Here is a 22,455-nt window from a genome sequence, read left to right as displayed (position 1 = left end):
TAATTAAAAAAAGACACAAAATGACAGAAAAAAACTAAATTACTTAAAAAAACAAAACAAAATGACCAAAAAAGGACACAGAATTACCAAAAAAAGACACAAAATGACCAAATAAAGACATAGAATTACCAAAAAAGACAAAATTATGAAAAAAGACACACAATTATTAAAAAAAAGATACAAAATTATTATAAAAAGACACAACATTACCAAAAAAAGACACAAAATTACCAAAAAAAGTTATTAAAGGGACCTTCCACACACAACACGGTAAAGTGCCATTCATATAATACTCACATTAAACTTTCAAATCAAGGTGGGGGCCACAAAATATCGTCACAAGTGCCTCAATTGTAAGTCTATTTAGCCTACCTATCTTTAGGAGCTTTAAAGTGGCTACAAGGTTCTATTTTCCAATAATATTCAAATAGTTTCGAGCGAATATCAATGTTCAATGTGTATGTGCTGGATGGTGTGGTACCTTATGAAAAGTAAGTGTTTTATGGAGTTGTAGACGTTGTAATGGTCTTCTTACAGTACTGCACTAGTGCTTGTTTGTGTTTAATCACATGAAACTAAGAATTGCTGTATTTTTTTGTTATCTTAGAATGAGCGAGGTGATTACTCTGGATTTGTGAAACTCTCCAGAGGTTATAGGTTATAGACATTGACTTGGACATTTTAAAGGCCAGGCTTTAGCCTCAGATGGTTAATGCTAGGCACTGATGTCACATGGTTAAGGTTAATCATAGATCTCATATTGATTAGGGTTAGGCGTTGACCTCGTTGAACTCTAATAGCGAGATTTTTGCTGAACCGTGCAAAAAAAAGAAGGCTTTTAAATGTTCTACTTGGAACGATGTGCAGAAGGACTTGAATCTTGTCCCTCTGGGGGAATTCAAGTCAATTTTAAAAGACAGAGAAATAAGTCTAATTGGATCATGTGACTGCTCTGTGTGATCCTGTCAGCCAACTCGTTTTCTTGTAGTCTGACTGTATTTTATTTGTGTCTTGACTATTTTTGGCTTTTGTGCTTCCGTTTTGGCCAGGTCACTTTTGGAAAAGAGGTTTAATTAAACTCTTATGAGCTTTTTTTTGTTGTTATCATTATATTTGTCCAAACAATCTTTAGTTGTACCAGGCATTAAAATGAACAAGAAATTGGTCTAATATTCTTTTCCATGACTGTATATTAGGGATTTTATATCCCTAACTCCTCCAAATTATCTTAACTTTATGTTAGTTAAGTGGTTACAACAACACATACAGTTAAACTAGCTACTTTCCCATAGACGTGGTTAAGAGTATGGGTCTCAAACTCATGGCCTGTGGGCCAATTGTGGCCCTTGTGACGATATTTTGTGGCCCCCACCTTGATATGAAAGTTTATTGTGTTGAAGGTCCCTTTAATTCCTTTTTTTGGTAATTTTGTGTTTTTTTTTATAATTTTGTGTCTTTTTTATAATTTTGTGTCTTTTTTTTATAATTTTGTGTCTTTTTTTGTAATTTTGTGTCTTTTTTGGTAATTTTGTGTCTTTTTTTATAATTTTGTGTCTTTTTAGGTCATTCTGTGTATTTTCTTTTGGTCATTTTGTGTCTTTTTTTGTCATTTTGTGTCTTTTCTTTAAGTAATCTAGTGTTTTTCAGTCATATTGTGTCTTTTTTTTGGTCGTTTCGTTACTTGTTAAATCAATTAATCTATCCTGAGGAAGCGAAAGCGTGAGACAATTGACTAGTGCTTGTGTTTTTAATTTTCAATTGTTGTCCGTTACAGTTCCCACACTTTTTATCGTAAGACACTTTTGCACCTTGAAAACTGGATGTTTTAAATTATACTGTCACCTCCCTTTAATTGTTGTTATGATGTGTGCTGCTGACCTCTTGGCCAGGTCAAAGAAACCTGTTCTCAATGGGTTTTTATCTGGTTAAATAAAGCAGCTATTCTCAACCTTGGGGTCCCGAGATGATTTCTGGGGGATGCCAAGTCATTTTGGAAGTCAGCTCTGTCTCCACTGTGTTGAAGTGTTCATGTGTTCATGAGTTTTAGTCTTTTTGGTCATTTTGTGTATTTTTTTCTGGTCATTTTCTGGTCATTTTGTGTCTTTTTTGATCATTTTGTGGTCAATTTGTGTCTTTTTTGGTCATTTTGTTTCCTTTTTTGGTCATTTTGTCTCTTTTTTGGGCCATTTTATGTCTTTTTTTGTCATTTTGTGTCTTTTTTGGTCAATTTTTGTCTTTTTGTGGTCAATTTGATTATTTTTTTGGGTAATTTTGTCTTTTCTGACAAATCCCAAAGTATCAAGTTCTTACTTTCCAAGGAGTCTCTGGCTTGAAGCTGACTGTTACACACTCAGGAGGTCAGAATGGACCTTTAAACTTATAGCAAAGGACTTAGATTAAAAGTAACAATAAAATATAAAAAATATATATAAATGCACAGACAGAGAGATGTTTTAGTTGCTGTCTGCTTCATTATTTGTCCAAAATTCGTCTTATCAACTGAGTTTGTATGATCTGAACTGTAGAGATTGTGTTCAGTGAGCAGAGGTCGGGGACAACATGCAGGTTAAATTGGGGGTCGCGACTCAAAAAGGTTGAGAACTACTGATATAAAGGATAATATGTGTATTAATCATAGCGAAATAATGTTTATTCCTCCCATGACTGAGATTCCAACTGTTCAACCAACTATCCAATACTGTCTATTCATACCAAGAAAACATTCATCAATAAACTGTGCAAGATGTTTCTTGTATTTATAATCCAACATTAGAAACTCTTACTGTTTCATTGATACAGAAAGAGGTGAATCCACTCCTCCGTCGACCCTGACCGCCTTATAAAAAGTTCATGCAAGGCTTTTTTTTCTGTGGGCCAATTGTGGCCCTTGTGACGATATTTTGTGGCCCCCACCTTGATATGAAAGTTTATTGTGAGTTTTATATGAATGGCACTTTACCGTGTTGTGTGTTGAAGGTCCCTTTAATTCCTTTTTTTGGTAATTTTGTGTCTTTTTTATAATTTTGTGTCTTTTTTTTAAGTAATCTAGTGTTTTTCAGTCATATTGTGTCTTTTTTTTGGTCGTTTCGTTACTTGTTAAATCAATTAATCTATCCTGAGGAAGCGAAAGCGTGAGACAATTGACTAGTGCTTGTGTTTTTAAATTTCAATTGTTGTCCGTTACAGTTCCCACACTTTTTATCGTAAGACACTTTTGCACCTTGAAAACTGTATGCTTTAAATTCTACTGTCACCTCCCTTTAATTGTTGTTATGATGTGTGCTGCTGACCTCTTGGCCAGGTCAAAGAAACCTGTTCTCAATGGGTTTTTATCTGGTTAAATAAAGGTTATATAAAGCAGCTATTCTCAACCTTGGGGTCCCGAGATGATTTCTGGGGGACGCCAAAACATTTTGGAAGTCAGTTTTGGAAGTCAGTCTGTCTCCACTGTGTCAAAGTGTTCATGTGTTAATGAATTTTAGTCTTTTGGGTCATTTTGTGTATTTTTTCTGGTCATTTTGTGTCTTTTTGGTCTTTTTGTGTCTTTTTTTATCATTTTGTGGTCAATTTGTGTCTTTTTTGGTAATTTTGTTTCCTTTTTTTGGTAATTTTGTGTCTTTTTTTGTCATTTTGTTTACTTTTTTTGGTCATTTTGTGTCTTTTTTGGTAAATTTTTGTCTTTTTGTGGTCATTTTTTGTCATTTTGTGGTCAATTTGATTATTTTTTGGGGTAATTTTGTCTTTTCTGACAAATCCCAAAGTATCAAGTTGTTACTTTCCAAGGAGTCTCTGGCTTGAAGCTGACTGTTACACACTCAGGAGATCAGAATGAACCTTTAAACTTATAGCAAAGGACTTAGATTAAAAGTAACAATAAAATATAAAAAATATATATAAATGCACAGACAGAGAGATGTTTTAGTTGCTGTCTGCTTCATTATTTGTCCAAAATCCTTCGTATATACTGAGTTTGTATGATCTGATCTGTGAGATTCTGTTCAGTGAGCGGGGGTCAGGACAACATGCAGGTTAAATTGGGGGTCGCGACTCAAAAAGGTTGAGAACTACTGATATAAAGGATAATATGTGTATTAATCATAGCGAAATAATGTTTATTCCTCCCATGACTGAGATTCCAACTGTTCAACCAACTATCCAATACTGTCTATTCATACCAAGAAAACATGCATCAATAAACTGTGCAAGATGTTTCTTGTATTTATAATCCAACATTAGAAACTCTTACTGATTCATTCATACAGACAGAGGTGAATCCACTCCTCCGTCGACCCTGACCGCCTTATAAAAAGTTCATGCAAGGCTTTTTTTTCTCCTCCTGCTTAGTTCGAGATAAGAAAGACGCATCAATTAGTTAATCAAATTGATTCATGTCTTCTTTTCTCTGCTATGAGTTTTATCGATATTCAACAAGCTGAGAAGAAGTGGTGACATCTCCACCTGTTACAGGCTAAATGCAAATTGATTTTTTTAATGAGGCAATGTTTTTATCCTATCGGCTGTAATGGATTTTTACTTTTTCATGTCACATTGAGATACTTTCTGCTTCTTTGTGTTCCTCTCTTTACTTTATGTGCTGCTTTTTTTTTTACGTCACCCTCTTTAGAGGTTGTGCATTAAGGTGTCCTGCTCTCATTACTTCTTATTGAATCATTGTGCCATTCTTCAAGTTCATGTTCAAGATTTGCTGCTTCTCTTTCAGTTACATTATAAAAACTGATTATTTTTGGATGATCAGACTACACAAGCAATTTCAAGATGTCATTTTGAACTCTGGGAAGCATTTTTACCTATTTTCTTATACGACGGGCAAAATATTTGATTGAGAAAATCATTTACAAGCAAATTAATAATGAAAATAATCTATATAAGTCTTTTACAACCTAGCTGTTTGTGTATGTATGTATTTTTTGGTCATTGTGTGTCTTTTTTTGGTCATTTTGTGACTTTTTTGGTCATTTTGTGTCTTTTTTTTATCATTTTGTGGTCAATTTGTGTCTTTTTTGGTCATTTTGTTTCCTTTTTTGGTCATTGTGTGTCTTTTTTTGTCATTTTGTTTCCTTTAATAGTCATTTTGTGTCTTTTTTGTCATTTTGTTTCTTTTTTTGGTCATTTTGTGTCTTTTTGGTCATTTTGTGGTCATTTTGTGTCTTTTTTTTGCCATTTTGTGTCTTTTTTTGGTCATTTTGTGGTCAATTTGAGTCCTTTTTTTTGCTTAATTCTATGTATAAAGTATAAAAAGCAAATGAATAATGAAAATAATCAATACAACTCTTTTTACAACCTAGCTGTTTTCTCGACTGAAAGGTTTTTTGTTCAGTGACCTTTTTTGTTGTCATTCTATAACGACATAAGCAAAGTTATTGTCTTCTGTTTGCATTCAGCCTTTTGTCAACTTGTCGTCCTTCGCAGCGAACAAGGTTTGTTTATTATTTTGCATTATGTGAGCTTTGGAAATAAAACCTGAGACGTTCTTTTTTTTATTTTTTCGGCTTCTTGGATCATAAACTCCAGGATCACAGCCTCCAGTAAGTCCGTATCCAGGGCCTGAGAGGAGGCTGTTTCAAAACCCTGCATGCTAAATCCCTCTGACAGCTCACTGACATGGGAAACTGCAACACGGTGCCCGCCACTAATTCATAATCAGCCATCTAATACACCGTTGCCACAGTGATTTAATTGTCCCATTTGTCACGGCTGTTGTTCTCACCAAAACAAACGTCATGATAATGATCATTTCCAGTCTCCCACCCGTCACGCAGCCTTCCACAGCTGATCGAACGTTTCAGAGGTGCCAAATTTTTTCACTGATGCATATTTAATCCTCTCTTATCTGTCACCTTTTTTTCTGTTTTGCTTGCTCACTCTTGCCGCCATCTCGTATGAGGATGATGAGGGAAATAATGAGGAACACAGTGTCTAATTTGAATCAAACAGCCTAAATTTATTTTTTTTAACTCTATGGAGTCTGAATCCTTTTCATCCTGCCTGTACAAACTGGATCAACATTTTGAACCAAAAAGAAACAAAGAAAAACCAACATAAATGTGATCTTGTGATTGTGTGTGATCCTGTCATCCAACTCTGGTTTTTATTCTAGTGGGACTCTATTTTATTTGTGTCTTGTGTGTTTACCATAACATTTTTGGTTATTTTGTGTCTTTTTTTAGTCATTTTGTGTCTTTTTTGGTCATTTTGTGTCTTTTTTAGTCATTTTGTGTCTTTTTTTGTCATTTTGTCTTTTTTTTTGTCATTTTGTGTCTTTTTTAGTCATTTTGTGTCTTTATTTTGGTCATTTTGTGTCTTTGTAAGTCATTTTGTGTCTTTTGTTGTCTTTTTTTAGTTATTTTGTGTCTTTTTTGTCATTTTGTGTCTTTTGTTGTCTTTTTTAGTTATTTTGTGTATTTTCTGTCTTTTTTAGTAATTTTTTTTGTCATTTTGTGGGGGGGTTTTTTGGTCATTTTGTGTCTTTTTTAGTCCTTTAGTCCCAACATAAAATGTGATTTTGAATCTTTTTTTCTTTCTTTAGAGGTAAATTTCCACGCTGCTTTGTTTTCTAGTCTGGATGTGATGAAGAAGTCATGATTTGGTGATTTTGGAGACTCCAGAGGGTTAAAAGGTGTTCAATCAATCAATAGTGCTTTGGCTCCTGACGCAGCAGTGCCTCATTCCAGACGCGCTGCTTTCAGAAAAGCCATTTGCCCACTTTTTAAAGGTATCCGGTGATATCCCAGCCGCACAGCCAGTGTCCCTTTGATTTAAAACCACGTCAGGAGACTTATTTTCTAAAGTGTCAGACGAGCGGCCGAGCGGGAAGCTACGGCAGGTGTAGTTGATGATATGCCAACTGGAAATGGTTTTCCCTTGATTTGAAATATTCCGAGGTGCACCAAAAGGGAGAGTCTGCAGCGCTCGGTCCCGTGAGGAAACCTTGCCTCCAACCCTCCTTTGATAATTGCTATGCAAAGGTTCTAGAAATGAATTACTGATCAGCCGAGTGTTGCGGAGAGCCAACGTGTGGGGGAGACAGAATGAAGGATGAGACCCTGCCACAAAACCCTGGAAGAGAATGTGTGCGTCTCAAAATAAGCACACGCATTCAGGATGCTGTTGGTGCACGCTGAACATATGTGTATGCATGTGCACACATGGATTTGCACACAAATGCACAACAAACACACGTGGACTATACATAGTCTTGGCTCATGTTTGCTCAGTTTGGCTCTTTATGCAAACGTGGAGAACATGCACTCAGCATTAAACTCTTACAGACAGTAACGCACATAGGCATGGTGTGCAACCCACATGAGCCAACAAATATCGCTCTCATCCTCGTATAAAAGAAGTCTCACATATGCATGTAAAGAAAAGAGCAATGGGTATGCCTAAACTCCACAGCTCCTGTGTGCTTAATGAAGGCTGCAGATGTAACTAAACTATCTCACATGTACAGAAATGCTCAATTGGTTGCATGTTTATGCAAAGTTTCGGATAAAAGTATGCATTTTTCACGTTTCCTCTTCATTGTGATTACTTTATTTGAACTTATATGGTAAGAGTCACTTAATTTCTAAAATGTCTCCATTTGTGCGCGTGACAAATTTAATATGGGTCGTGCACGCTGAACATATGTGTATGTATGTGCACACAAATGCACAACAAACACACGTGGACTATACATAGTCTTGACTCATGTTTGCTCAGTTTGGCTCTTTATGCAAACGTGGAGAACATGCACGCAGCATTAAACTCTTACAGACAGTAACGCACATAGACATGGTGTGCAACCCACATGATCCAACAAATATCGCTCTCATCCTCATATAAAAGAAGTCTCACATATGCATGTAAAGAAAAGAGCAATGTGCATGCCTATATAGAGGCAATATGCACTCCAGCTACACCACAACCAACAAAAAAAAGGACCCCCTTCAAAAGTCCACACCACCCAAACTTTATACCTTATTTGGACATATCAACTGACACTTCCTGTGCTTAATGAAGACTGCTGATGTAACTAAACTATCTCACACATACAGAAATGCTCAGTTGGCTGCATTTTTATGCAAAGTTTCCAGATAAAAGTATGCATTTTTCACGTTTCCTCTTCATTGTAATTACTTTATTTGAACTAATATGATAAGAGTCACTTAATTTCCAAAATGTCTCCATGTGTGCGCGTGACTAATTTATGTGCATTTGCACACAAATGCACAACAAACACACATGGACTATACATAGTCTTGACTCATGTTTGCTCAGTTTGGCTCTTTATGCAAACGTGGAGAACATGCACGCAGCATTAAACTCTTACAGACAGTAACGCACATAGACATGGTGTGCAACCCACATGAGCCAACAAATATCGCTCTCATCCTCATACAAAAGAAGTCCCACATATGCATGTAAAGAAAAGAGCAATGTGCATGTCTATATAGAGGCAATATGCACTCCAGCCACACCACAACCAACAAAAAAAAAGAAGACCCCCTCCAAAACTCCACACCATCCAAACTTTATAACCTTATTTGGACATATCAACTATCACTTCCTGTGCTTAGAAATGCTCAATTGGCTGCATTTTTATGCAAAGTTTCAGATAAAAGTATGCATTTTTCACGTTTCCTCTTCATTGCAATTACTTTATTTGAACTAATATGATAAGAGTCACTTAATTTCCTAAATGTCTTCATGTGTGCGCGTGACTAATTTAATATGGGTCGTGCACGCTGAACATATGTGTATGCATGTGCACACATGGATTTGCACATAAATGCACAACCAACACACATGGACTATACATGTTTGACTCTTTATGCAAACGTGGAGAACATGCACTCAGTATTAAACTCTTACAGACAGTAGTGCACATAGGCATGGTGTGCAACCCACATGAGCTAACAGATATCGCTCTCATCCTCGTATAAAAGAAGTCTCACATATGCATGTAAAGAAAAGAGCAACGGGTATGCCTATATAGAGGCAATATGCACCTGGCAGAGAGCCAAGCACTTGCTACCACTCTCTCTTCTTAAACTGAATCTCATTTAAGCTTTCCGCCTCAAAGGAAAACTCCTTTTCAATACAGACATCATCACCTAGCCTCGTTTTCTCCTCCAGCAAAACACATGCAGGCTCATATAGTACAGGTATCATGTGTACGCCTACATATTAAATCACACAATAGTATACCTTTACACGCGAACACACACTCCATCTGGTTTAGTTGTTTACACAAGTCTGTGAAACTCAAGTGTCCTTCTTTCCAAATACCAGTCGTGTGATATTACCTCCCATGGAGTGGTAAGCTGTTCCCTTCTAAATCCAACATGAGGAACAAATGTTGGTTTCCTCGTAGAGAGTACAGAACCAACTGGGTACACTCCCCGGCCAGTGCCAAATGAGCATGCTCGGAGCCAAATTAAGCTGAGGAAACATGTTATCGGTTCATAAATGTGGTTCTTTAACTGTGCGAGCAAAGGGAGAATTCAAGGCAATGTGGGCTTTAAAATGCATTTAGAGGCCAGAACATGAAGCTAGAGCAGGGATGGGCAACTTAAATGCTGGAGGGGGCCACAATTTTTCATTGACACTACCACAGGGCCACATATAGGACCGTTCACTTAACCAGATATGATGAAACTGAAATTTTAAATATGTTTGCAGTGCAGTAACTTAGAATATTTCATGCTCAAATGCATGTAGAACTGTATAAATAGGAATACAAAAGGTTTGAAGCAAATAAAAATAACCACTTACTGTGATTTCTTTTTTTTTTCAGTGCAAGAACAGCAGACCAACATTAATTGCAAGAAGTAACTTTGTGCATTTTTACACTGCACTTTCATGCTCAAATGCATGTAGTTGTACTGAGGGCCACTTCAAGTGAGGGTGTGGGCCGTATGCGGCCCCCGGGCTTCCAGTTGCCCATCCCTTCACTAGTCAAACAGCTGAAGATACACATCATGTGTTAATGTGTTTTAGTGTTTTTGGTCATTTAATCCATTTTTTTTTATGTCATTGTGTCTTTTTTTGGTCATTTTGTTTCCTTTTTTAGTCATTTTGTGTCTTTTTTGTCATTTTATTTCTTTTTTGGGCCATTTTGTTTCTTTTTGTGGTCATCTTTTGTCATTTTGTCACATGAACAGCTGAAGATCCACATCATGTGTTAATGTGTTTTTGTGTTTTTGGTCATTTAATGTATTTTTTCCTCATTTTGTGTTCTTTTTTTGTCATTTTGTGTCTTTTTTTGGTCATTTTGTTTCCTTTTTTAGTCATTTTGTGTCTTTTTTTGTCATTTTATTTCTTTTTTGGGCCATTTTGTGTCTTTTTTTGGTCATTTTGTGTCTTTTTGTGGTCATCTTTTGTCATTTTGTTACATGAACAGCTAAAGATCCACATCATGTATTCATAGCGTCTATGTTCCCTTCTCTGTCTTGCTGCTCCCTCGAGGAGAATTGGGAGGAAAAACATCTCACATACAGCTCGCTATATACGTCTAAACACCATGATGATGATATTTATTTAAGAAAACAGTTTTATTCTTAACAAATACAGAAGTCAGCCTTTGGATTTCGTCCAGTTCTACATTTCAGTCTCGCACGCATTGACCTCCGCAGCCTGTTTCATCAGCGAGGGCAGCCAGTGACACTACCACTGCTGCATATTGGCTCTCAATTTTGGCTTGCTTCATTAATAATGTCAAACACCGTGGAGCTCTGATGAGGACCATTCACTCTCCTACAACACTTATCTAATCTGCTCTATTTGTATTCCCAGCACTGATATGATATTTGGCAGGCTCCGGTCTAGACAGGGGTCTTACACGAGCCGCGTGGAACAATCCCTCAGAAGGAAAGGGCAATTCAATATGAAATGAGATTTTGTATTGCTCCACTTTTTGTCTGACTCCACTTTGATCAATAAACAGGTACTAACCTAATAGAATTTTAGAGAGAACAAGGGGAGGCTTATGATAAGACCTAAAGCCTTGTCTAAAAACATCTACTGTACTGTAAAAAACGAGAGAAATGAGAGTGAGTAAATGAACCTGAATCGAAGGGAAATGTTCCCTAATTCCAACATTTTATGTTTGCCTTAACTTCTGCCAAAGCTGCAAAGATTTGGCCAACAAAAACAAAGCATGCGAAAGCTGCTAACGTCCCTTGATCGGCTGAATCTATAACCAACAAAGGCGGTGCGATACACCAACTGCCAGGCTGATTGAAATGCATCTCATTATATCAATTTAGCTCCCAAGCTTTTTCCTTTCACTCGGGTGAACCTATTGATTTGTGGCACCGGAGCACTATAGGCCTCAAACTGCCTCGCTGCGAGTCGCTGTCCTTTCAGCACCGCTCTGCGTTAAAGAAAGAGAGAAGCAGAAAGCAGCGAGAGAGAGAAAAAGAAAAAGAGATTTCCTCCGAATATTCCTCCCTTTCACCCGGGTGTGAAATACAATCAACACCTCTGGGGCCTGCTCATGCCAGCCAGCCAGCCAGCAACACAGGAGCTGCTCGGGTTTTCGCACTCTCTCAAATTAAGGAAATTAAAAGTCACCGGTCCGCACCAACAATTCAGCAATATAGCATTCACACTAGCAAACACACACTATGGAAACAGGGTTGTAGAGAACGTGGTCTGACAGGAATCCGTGAAATAGCCACTGATTCGCTTAACTCAAAATCCGTGGAAAAGTCACAGAATCACTCAAATTTCTGTGAAACTGACACGGATTTCGCTACAATGCAAGTTAATGACAGTCATATCCCGTGGCTATTCCATGGATATTTTTTCCTATTGGTTTGTGTCCAAGTTACGTGACTTTTAAGGTCACATGGCGGACACTTCTCTCATTTTTAGTGAAAAAAAATCAATATTTTGACTTAGTTTCTGCATAAAAATGGATTTTGATCACATTTCTAGTGAGAAATATATGTTTTATTTTCTAAATATTCACTCAGTCAATGTACATGATCACTTTGTATGTTGGAATAGCCACGGGATGTGACTGTCATTAAATTGCATTGTAGCGAAATCCGTGTCAGTTTCACGGAAATTTGAGTGATTCCGTGGCTATTCCACGGATTTTGAGTTAAGCGAATTTGTGGCTATTTCACGGATTCCTGTGAGACCATGTTGGTTGTAAAAGTGTGTGTGTGTGTGTGTGTGTGTGTGTGTGTGTGCTGAAAGTGTAATTATGTGCTTGGCGTGCCGGTTGGGGACTCACCGGCCGAATGACCACGGTTGGTGGCGTCGTGGTCGCTGTCTCCCTGCTCGCTGTCGCCGTGGCCACTGTCTTTGGAGCTGACGATGTCCGCCTCTTGGAATGCTGAACTGTAAGAGGCGGAGAAAAGAGGTATGGAAATAATGGAAAGGGGTCAGAGAGAGAGGTCGGGATAAAATATTGAGAAGGGGAGGATGAAGGGGAGAGGATTAAATGAGGGGCAGAAGAAAAAAAAGAGAGAGAGAGAGAGAATCAGAAATCAACACCACATTAATACAGTCACGGTGGCCGTCAAGAGGCTAAATTGGATGTTACACATGGCATGTAATGAAATCCAGCATTAGAGCTGTAATAGGCGCTGCTCTGCCGGTTATGGGACTGATGCCAAATTGAAGATGAACGTTATGGATACATTGGGAACCATGTAGCCTCTCAAAGCCACAATTAACGATGCGGAATATACGGGACTCACACTGATGGATGTAATATTCAATTTTATAGATATGTGAAGAGCTTTGGTTCCAGGAGGCCTATTGGATGTTACAGGTCCTCTGATGCTGCATGGTATGTGGCTCACTAGGTTCTGCACATTGGTAATAATATGGTGTGTGTGTGTGTGTGTGTTCTTGTACTTCCTACATAGTGAGGACCGGGACACGTTTTTAACCAACAGAGTGAGGACATTTTTGCAAAATGAGGACATTTCAGCCGGTCCTCACTTCTTAAAAGGCTTTTTTGAGATTTCAGACTTTGTTTTAAGGTTTAAAGGTTACATGATAATGATAATTAACTGAAACTGTATTGTGTGGTTAGAAAACTAACTAAAAATGTCCTTTGTCAACTTTTTTCATACATATTGAAGATGTATAAAGGCAAATAAATAAGGAAATAAAGGCAAAATTTACTGTGACCTCTTTTAATCTCCCAACCAACAAATACCCCATAACAAAAAACTAAAACAAATAATACTAAACTAAAACTAGCAAACTCACTCTAAAAACTTGTTAAAACTAACAAAAATTCACAACAAAAATAAAACTAAAACTAATGAAAAATCCAAACTATTATAACCTTGCAATTCACTGTTCCAATGATGGCCTTCACAAAGATAGAAGTACACGAATGTGTGTGTGTGTGTGTGTGTGTGTGTGTGTGTTTAACTACCTGTTGACACGTCTTGGTCTGTCCACCAGGTAGCTGAGCTCTGCTCGTTGGTGTTTTGTCTATAAAATCAGCAGAAACACACATTTGATGACATTTAATGCAAAACAGGCCCATTAATAAACACAAAAGGATGTTTATGCAAGATAAGAGGAACATAACTGACCACACATTCATATTCATTGGCTGTCAACTGTTGATAGAAGAAGCTAAGGGGCCAGCACGAGGCGGGGTACCGACAGTGCGCGCATCCACTTGTGAGTGGGCGAGAGGAGACGAGAGCAGGGGAGAGTGGGTTAGGGAGGCGATTGAATGCGTAAATGATTGAGCCGCCCGATGCTGAAACTGAACAACCTTTGTTCACGGTGCTGCCGTGCTGGGTCGTGAACGGAATACTTAACGCACAGCAAAAGGCAAGGCTGTGACTGGCTGTCTGGCTCCACTCCAGCCACACCGCAACCAAGAAAAAAAAAGACCTCCCCCCTCTCCAAAAAACTCCACAGCTCCGCGGGCAGAACGCACAGGCCGTCTCCTGCACACCAACCAAACTTTATACCCTAATTTGGACATACCAATTAACACTTCCTGTGCTTAATGGAGGCTGCTGATGGAAATAAACTGTTTTGCACGTAAAGGAATGCTCGATTTGCTGCATTTTTATGCAAAGTTTCAGATAAAAGTATGCATTTTTCACGTTTCCTCTTCATTGTGATTACTTAATTATGCAAACGTGAAGAACATGCACGCAGCATTAAACTCTTACAGACAGTAACGCACATAGACATGGTGTGCAACCCACATGAGCCAACAAATACCGCTCTCAGCCTCATATAAAAGAAGTCTCACATATGCATGTAAAGACAAGAGCAATGGGTATGCCTAAACTCCACAGCTCCGCGAGCAGAACGCACAGGCCGTCTCCTGCACACCACCCAAACTTTATAACCTAATTTGGACATATCAATTAACACTTCCTGTGCTTAATGAAGGCTGCTGATGTAAATAAGCTATTTTGCACGTACAGAAATGCCCAATTGGCTTCATTTTTATGCATAGTTTCGGGCAAAATCATGCATTTTTCACGTTTCCTCTTCATTGTGATCCCTTTATTTGAACTAATATGATAAGTCACTTCATTTCCCAAATGTCTCCATGTGTGCGCATGACTAATTTAATATGGGTCACATTAAAGCTTCTTGTTGACATTTAATCTCACTGAAAACAAAATATAACATCTTCCAACTTCTTGGTTTGGCTGTCATACGCACTCTGTGCCCAAAGTCACTCTGTCGCTTTTACGCACGATCCAAATGCAGATGTGATGGCACTCTATTGCGCCTAAAAGGCCACGTGAGATTTAACAATTGACATGTCCAATCAGCCTTACGCCTGACAATGATTAAAAGCCACTGAGCAGAACAGCCAAGTCAATAGCAGATACCACTTCCATCCTCTCGGGGACTTTGGTTGCGCGTGACCTGAGTGGGTAACACACTCTGACACGAAGCAGACACAGCCGTTGGTTTCTTGAGGATCTTTAAAATTGGGTTAACCCTTTGACTCACGCTTTTGTGCACTTAAAGTATGAAGTGGAGCCTCTGGCGACAACAGCTGATTCAGGCTGACCTTACCTCGTTAGAGAGGATACTGCCATTGGATATGATGTCCGGTTGTTGGTCACTGTAACCCGTGACTATGGCGCCGCAGGGGTTGGTGTGATCCGTGTCAGTGCTGCGCGAGGGGCTGCAAGGTTTCAGGAACATCAGATCCGTTTTGGCGGACTCCGGTGTCAGACACACCTGGTAGCAGTAGGAGTTCTGGTTCTGGTGGTGGTGGGAGCCGAAGCCCCCTCCCACGCTGCCCACACCAGACTCTTCCACGGGCACCTGCCCCACGGGGCCGACCCCTGACGTCACGTTGGTGCTCTGAACTAGCATGATGTCGGATTTGCTCAGCTTCTTCTGTTTCCGGCCGCGAGCCTGCCTGCTACAGCAGGAGCTGCAGCACAGGCAGCACTCACCGGCCAGCAGGCACGTGTACAGGTTGAGCTTCTTGTCCTTTTGGCAGCGCACTGCCAGCACGATCATCGCCAGGAGGAAGATGAAGGACACGGAGCCCAGGGCGATGATGAGAATGAGGGTGAGGTCAAGGGAGGTCTCCTTCGCCTTGGAGGCCGAACCTCGGTCCCCACTGCGGCCTTCGACCACGCTGTCCACTAACATTACATTCACACTGGCGGAGGAGGAGAGCGGGGGCTGCCCGTGGTCCCTCACTTCGATCAGCAGGTCGTAGTACCCCTGCGGGTCCCGCTTTGGAGAGATCCTCCGGGCTGTCCTCAGCTCCCCGGTCCTCCAGTCCATGCGGAACATCCCCATCTCGTTGCCCCTCAGGATGCTGTACGACAGCCGTGCGTTCTCGCCATCATCCGCATCCATCGCCACAATGCGCGTCACCAGGTACCCGGGCTCCGCAGAGCGCGGCAGGTGCTCTTTGGCTGTGCCGTTCTTGCCGATGGGGGCTATAACAGTGGGAGCGTTGTCATTTTGGTCAACTATTATCACATTAACAGTGGCGTTGGAGAAAAGCTCAGCAGCACCAGAGTCTTTCGCCTGGACCATGAAGCTAAACTCCTTCAGCTGCTCATAATCAAAAGAGCGCAGCGCGTAAAGGTAGCCGGTGTCCTGGTTTATGGACACATACGTGTCCACAGACATGCCCTGTATGTCACACTCCAATATGGAGTAAGTAATAAGAGCGTTTTGTCCTATATCGGGGTCCAGGGCGCTCACGGCGTGAATGAAAGCACCGGGGACATTATTCTCAGTCACATACACATCATAAACAGCCTGCGTAAAACGCGGCGCATTGTCGTTCTCGTCGGAGACGTGCACTTTGATGGACTTGCTGGTGGCGAGCGAAGGCTGACCCTTATCTTTGGCCACCACAGTGATGGTGTAAGAGTCAGTGTTCTCCCTGTCCAGCGGTCCGTCCGTCACGATGGTGTAGTAGTTTTTAAAAGAGGATTTGAGCTTGAAAGGAACGTCTCCTAATATCTCGCAGCTCATGTGCCCATTCTCACCAGAGTCCCGGTCTGAGACGCTAAAAAGTGCGATCACGGTGCCCGGGGCGTCCTGCTCGCTCACGGACTCGGTCACAGTGCTAAAACCGATCTCCGGTGTGTTGTCGTTCACGTCCACGAGTTTGACCAGCACTTTGCAGTGCGCGGGGACCGCATTAGCCCCCAGATCTTTCGCCTGGACGTAAATCTGGTGCGTGTTGCTCTCCTCGTAGTCCACCTCGCCCGCCACCTCTATCCTACCTGTTCTGGCATCAATATTGAATAAGTCCTTTATCCGCGGGGCGTTGTGGCTGCTGAAAGAATAAACTATTTCCCCGTTCTGTCCCTCGTCAACATCCGTGGCGTTGAGCTGGATGACCAGCGTGCCCACAGGAGAGTTCTCCCGCAGGTTAACGGAGTACACAGACTGGTCAAAGGTGGGCGCGTTATCGTTAGAGTCCAGAACTTTAACGACCAGGAGAGCCGTCCCGGTCCGCTGCGGGATGCCCCCATCCACAGCCGTCAGCACGTAGCGGTGCACCGCCTGCTGCTCTCTGTCCAGCGGCTTCTCCAGCACCAGCTCCGCGAACTTGTTCCCGTCGCTCTGCGTCTGCACGTCAAGGTAAAAATAGTTATTATTCGTGATGGCATATGTGCTGAGCGCGTTTGTGCCCACGTCAGGGTCGAAGGCGTTCTCCACCGGGAACCGGGTCCCGGGGATGGCGCTCTCGGATATCTCCACGGAAATGTCCGTCTCGGGAAAGCTGGGTGGGTTGTCGTTGATATCCATCACCTCGATCTCCACGCGAAAGAGCTCCAGCGGGTTCTCCAGAAACACCTCCAGGTGCAATAGGCACGGGATGGTCTGCTTGCAGATTTCTTCTCGGTCGATTTTCTCCTTCACTACGAGCGCTCCGTTCTCCAAGTTCACCTCCAGATAAGGTGTCCGTGAACTAGGCACCGTCTGAAAGCGGCGAGCGGAAAGTTTGGTAATGTCCAGCCCCAAATCCTCTGCAATATTCCCAACCACAGAGCCAGGCTCCTGCTCCTCTGGCACGGAGTAGTGCAGCTGAGAGACAGCTCCATCCAGGATGGAGAGCAGGAAAATTAACCAAATCATCTCCTCTCCGTGTCGCAAAAGTGCACTTCAAGACGAGAAACAAAGTGTTATTCCTTCTTCTTACAAGAAATGATCATTTCCCGTTTGCTTTGTCCGTAAAAAGGCAGTGAAATAAACAGCAACAGGGCTGTCCGATTGTGAAATTCCTCTCCTCTGCCTCGGGTCAGTGGAACATTGTGTCGTTTCAGCTGTGAGAAGCACAGCCATTTGATCCGAGCTTCTCTGTTTTAATCAATTCTGCACCGGTCTGTGAGTTTTGGCGTCAGCGCAAACATTGCAGGCTGGAGCCAGGACGCATAGCCAACACTCCCTGTGCACAGAACAGACAGCTCCTTCTTCGCACAAAGTCACAAAAACAAGAGGAAATTCCACTCGAGTAGGAAAAGAAAGAAGCAAAAAAAAAAAAAAAAAAAGAGTCCTTTTTACGCACCGCCGGAATCTACAACAAATGCAACTTGTGAATAAAGAGAGGCGAATAACAGGACTTTCTCTCTATCTCTCTCTGAGAGGATGTAATCACTGCGCCTAAGCGCTCAAAGCGGATGATGTTTTCAGCTCGGCTTCTGTAAGGCGAGTGTGAGCAGCGGGGTTGGTTTTGCGCACAGCTCCTTTCCCCACCAGCCAATGGTATTCTCAAACACCGGGTGTAATGGCACCTGATTGGGGCTCCGCGACGCCAGCCAGAGCACACATCGGGCCCCTCATAACAAAACCAGTTAAGTGCCGCTGCGCTCTCCTCTCTCTCCTCCTCCTCCTCCTCCTCCTCCTCCTCTTCTTCTTCTCCCTTCTCTCCTCCAGGCCCCAGCCTCAGTTGTAGCAGGGAAATTAAATGTTTTACACATCCAGTGAATTAAGAAAGTCGAATAATAGTGGGTGACAGTTGGCATCGGCGGGCTTCTGTGCAGATAAGATTGCAGCTGCTATGGGAGTGCTGGTATTTCTGAAATATTTTATTGGAAAAACCGCCTTTATACATTACGATCATGGTTTTTCTCTTTCTTTTTTTCCACTCAGTGTGACAAATGGCTCTCAATTTGCAAAAAAGAAGAAGCGTGACCCTTATAAGGTTGCCCTTGACGCAGTTATTGCAACAGTTTGGTATTCAAATCTCTGCTCTGATATCAATGCATGAGTCAGAATTTAGTAAGGGTGCCCACAGCCAAAGACCACCATGTAAAGAGCCTGCGCAAGTAAAGGCAGCTAGTGACGCAACACCCCACCGTGCCATGGCCATCCTCCCTCTGTCTCTCATTCCATCTCTCTCTCTCTGATGAACACACATAGTCACAATAGGAGGCAGAGGAAGGCATTTTAAATAAAGTAATATCTCCAGTGTTGTTTGGCAGTGAGCATCAGTATGATACAAGGTTCCATCAGAGCAGGAGCACACATGAGTTCCTTTAATTCAGTGTAATGAAGCGTCATACTCCAGTCCTACCGTGTTGCTAATAGCCTGGAGTCTATTAGTTCCCCTATCTTCCCATTCTTACCATTAACCCCCTCACATGCTGGCCTTAACTGTAGTGCAGTTGCATCATGCGCTAATTTAATTCATAAAGCATAAATTAAATATGCAAATGGAATAGTTGTGAGGGAGACATAAATAGTGGGGGTCTAACTACTTGCACACCATTTGGAGGATGATGACAAAAAGATGAAAAAGAGCGTAATTGAAGCTAATTAGCATAAGTCTCTAATTCCAAATGTAATAGACGGAGCGCAACAATATCGGCCGTAATGCAAAGCGACGTGGCCATTGTGCGCTGGATTAAACAGCGAGCGATTCTCGATTCTGCATCTCGCCATACAAGTCAGAAGAAACAAAGAGGAGACGTTAGATGAATTTCCACCCATGTCTGAGCCGGAGCTGTGTGACTGAATCGAGCTGACACTGAAGTCGGATCTCAGAGCAGAGCGCACAGAGCTCTCTCTCTCTCTCTCTCTCTCTCTCTCTCTCTCTCTCTCTCTCTCTCTCTCTCTCTCTCTCTCTCTCTCTCTCTCTCTCTCTCTCTCTCTCTCCGGCTCGGGCTGGGTGTGTTGCAGAGACCAACGTCGCCCCCTCGCGTCTGCCCGCTTTCTGTCTTTTTTTTTTTTTTTCCAAAATTCCTGGAGATGCACAAGAACTTGGACACTAATTTGTACTTATACATGCAAAAGTGTATTTAACTGGTAGAAAAGGCTTAAAAAATACAGAATATTAAATATGTAAACTTTATTTTGTATTCGTTTTGTGCTTATGGTTCATTTATACACTGAAATGCTTCTAAGCACTGTACATAAGCAAACCCACATGACGTCAAGAGAGAAACAGTAATTAAACATAGATAATAAAAATATATATATATATATATTAATCTACTGTAACTGACATTTTTCTTTGTATGTCTTGTTTATATCCTGAATGTCTGTATTTCTCTCTTTGTTAATAAAGACCTTGAAAAAATAGATAATTACAATATAATTAAATGTAAAACAATATAATATATAATGTAGAAATACTAATTACCTTACAGTAATTTAAATGTAGATGCAGAAGACCTACAGGAACTTGGACACTGATTTGTACTTGTGTATATATATACAAAAGTTTATTTAACTGGTAAAAAAAGGCTTAAAAATACAGATTATTAAATATCTAAACTTTATTTTGAATTTGTTTTGGTCCATTTAACTGCTTCTTCTTCCTCCACTGCACTGTACATGAACAAATCCACGTGAAGTCAAGAGAGAAACACTAATTAAACATAGAAAATTAAAATATAATTTTGAAAAATTCAAAACAATATGCAAATAAAAACATAATATTCAAAACATTAACATTTTAATGTAAATAAATCTTTATCATTTTATTTCTGTTGTGACAATATTATAGCGTAATATTTCTATTATGTGAGAAGTAGTATTCAGATTCTCTTAAAATAGCAATAACAATGTAAAATACAAAGACCTGCATTCAATTACAGCAATTAATCTGTTTGTTGTTTTTATGTAGTTGTTTGTTTTTATGTAGCTGATTATGTTCTTGTTTTCATCTAATGTTTTTTTGCTGTTTGTAAGGTGGCCTTGAGTGACGTGAAAGGTGCCCATAAATAAAATGTATTAATATTAATATTATTATTATTATTATTAATAATAATAATAATAATAATACTTTAAATTTAAAGGCATTAGCAGATAAATGTACACTTCAGCATACCCTCCACCCACACACACCTCCAAATGCATGAAGTGAAATGTGCAATAGCATGAAAGTAAAATAAAGTACATTAAAATGATATTCAATGCATAGATGTGCATTTAAATTCCATAAGTGTCGATGTACTGTTGCTTAAAACTCCCCTTTGTCCCCTCCATCTTTCTTCTTCCATAGCCAGGATTTTAGAAATGCAAAAGTCATGATCCAAATCCCCCTGCTTCCATCCAACCAGCCTCACAAATATGTGACTAGACACCATAATGTCATACATTTTAATTTTAGTTTTTGGGAGGAAACACTGAATCTCTTCATTTCCTTTCAATTTGAATTTTAAGATTGTTTTGCCTAGAAACAGTTGAATTTAAAGCCTTATTTGTTTGTACAGGTAAATCTTTTGTCAGGTCATTAAATATTCCAAATTGTCAGATAAAATACAGATAATATAACGTATATATGTCCTCGATAACAGCATTACCTATGACAGCATTTCATATTTTTGTTGTCTTCACAAACTCACACATGAATTACTTTAAGCCTTTATCGGGCAAAGAACTATAGTCGGTAACTTCAGGTAATATTTCGAGAAAAAAGTTGCAAATTTACTAGATTAAAGTGGCTAATCTACAAGAAAAAGTAGCAGATTTAAGAGATTTAAAGTGGCAAATGTGTGAAAAAAGTCGCAGATTTCCGCGAAAAAAGTGGGGAAAAAAGCAACTTTTTTCTCCCAGATTCACCACTTTAAGTCTCATAAATCTGTACATTATTTTCTTTTAGACTTTTTTTTACACATTCTGGCTGTAGTAATATCCTCCAATATTCTCTAGGGTTTAAATTTGGAATTTTCAAGTATTTCAATGAGCGTCCTATTAAGGGTTAATAATTGACTTTACTTCCATTATAATTGACATCAGGGGTTGCAAAAACTGAGCCACTGTGCAGAATAAAATAGTTGTGTTTAGTGGCTAGACATGCTTGTTTTTGGAAAATTATTATTTTTTTGCAGTATACAGTGTGGTTTTAAAAGCACTGCACATGCCCACAGGTGTTCTCAATCACTGTGGCTGATTAGACCTCAGCTCAGATTGATCTTTGGTGGAGCTGCGCTGGGAATTCAACAACACAGTCTGATACGAGCAGTCAGTTTTAACAGCAGACAGCAGAGTTGGAATAGCAGGAAAAGCACAGGTGTTACTAATAACATTAACAATGTCTCGGTGACAGCGTGACAGCGAGTAAGCACTGTGAAATACGAAGCAGCTAAATGGAATTCAGCCATTGTTGATTTGACTACCTACACCTGTGTTTTTCCTACTTTGACATGGCAAAATGGCTTCTGTGAAAGAGGCGTGAGAATGAGAATATAGGTGTCATATTGCATTAAGTAGAGTGAAAGACATGTTAATCAACAACGGTATGTACACTTCATTAGTTGACATGTAAAATAAATAAAAAAATATGATTGTCAGTGAAGCATACGTTGATGATAGCAAATAACCAACTGTTGTCACTTTATTCATTTATACTTTAACCACACAATGTTGGAAAATTTACATTTTCATTTACATTTAGTCATTGAGCAGACGCTTTTATCCAAAGCGACTTACAGGAAGAGTAAAAGCAAACAATCAAGGTATACTGCAATAAGAGCTATTAGTGCATCAATAAGTGCTAGTGAC

General features: G+C 40.1%; 1 protein-coding gene across 3 annotated transcripts in view; it reads right to left on the bottom strand.

Annotated features, from left to right (window-relative positions):
• Positions 1 to 18,168, bottom strand: part of pcdh10a (protocadherin 10a) — a 38,459-nt gene extending 20,291 nt beyond the window's left edge. For 2 of the 3 annotated variants that reach the window (XM_059327018.1, XM_059326952.1), the window contains exons 1-3: positions 15,037 to 18,168; positions 13,409 to 13,467; positions 12,248 to 12,354 (exon numbers count right to left, since the gene is read on the bottom strand). In XM_059327018.1, coding sequence (XP_059183001.1) covers positions 12,248 to 12,354; positions 13,409 to 13,467; positions 15,037 to 17,583 — 2,713 coding nt within the window. In that variant the 5' untranslated portion in view covers positions 17,584 to 18,168. The remainder of the gene's footprint in view (positions 1 to 12,247; positions 12,355 to 13,408; positions 13,468 to 15,036) is intronic. The other variant, XM_059327090.1, reaches the window with a different exon arrangement.
• Between the last annotated feature and the right edge of the window lie 4,287 nt (positions 18,169 to 22,455).

This window comes from Centropristis striata, chromosome 1 (assembly GCF_030273125.1).
Source record: "Centropristis striata isolate RG_2023a ecotype Rhode Island chromosome 1, C.striata_1.0, whole genome shotgun sequence".
Lineage (NCBI taxonomy): Eukaryota > Metazoa > Chordata > Actinopteri > Perciformes > Serranidae > Centropristis > Centropristis striata.
Note: the sequence above shows the minus strand (reverse complement) of the source record. Positions and strands in the feature narration are given on the sequence as shown.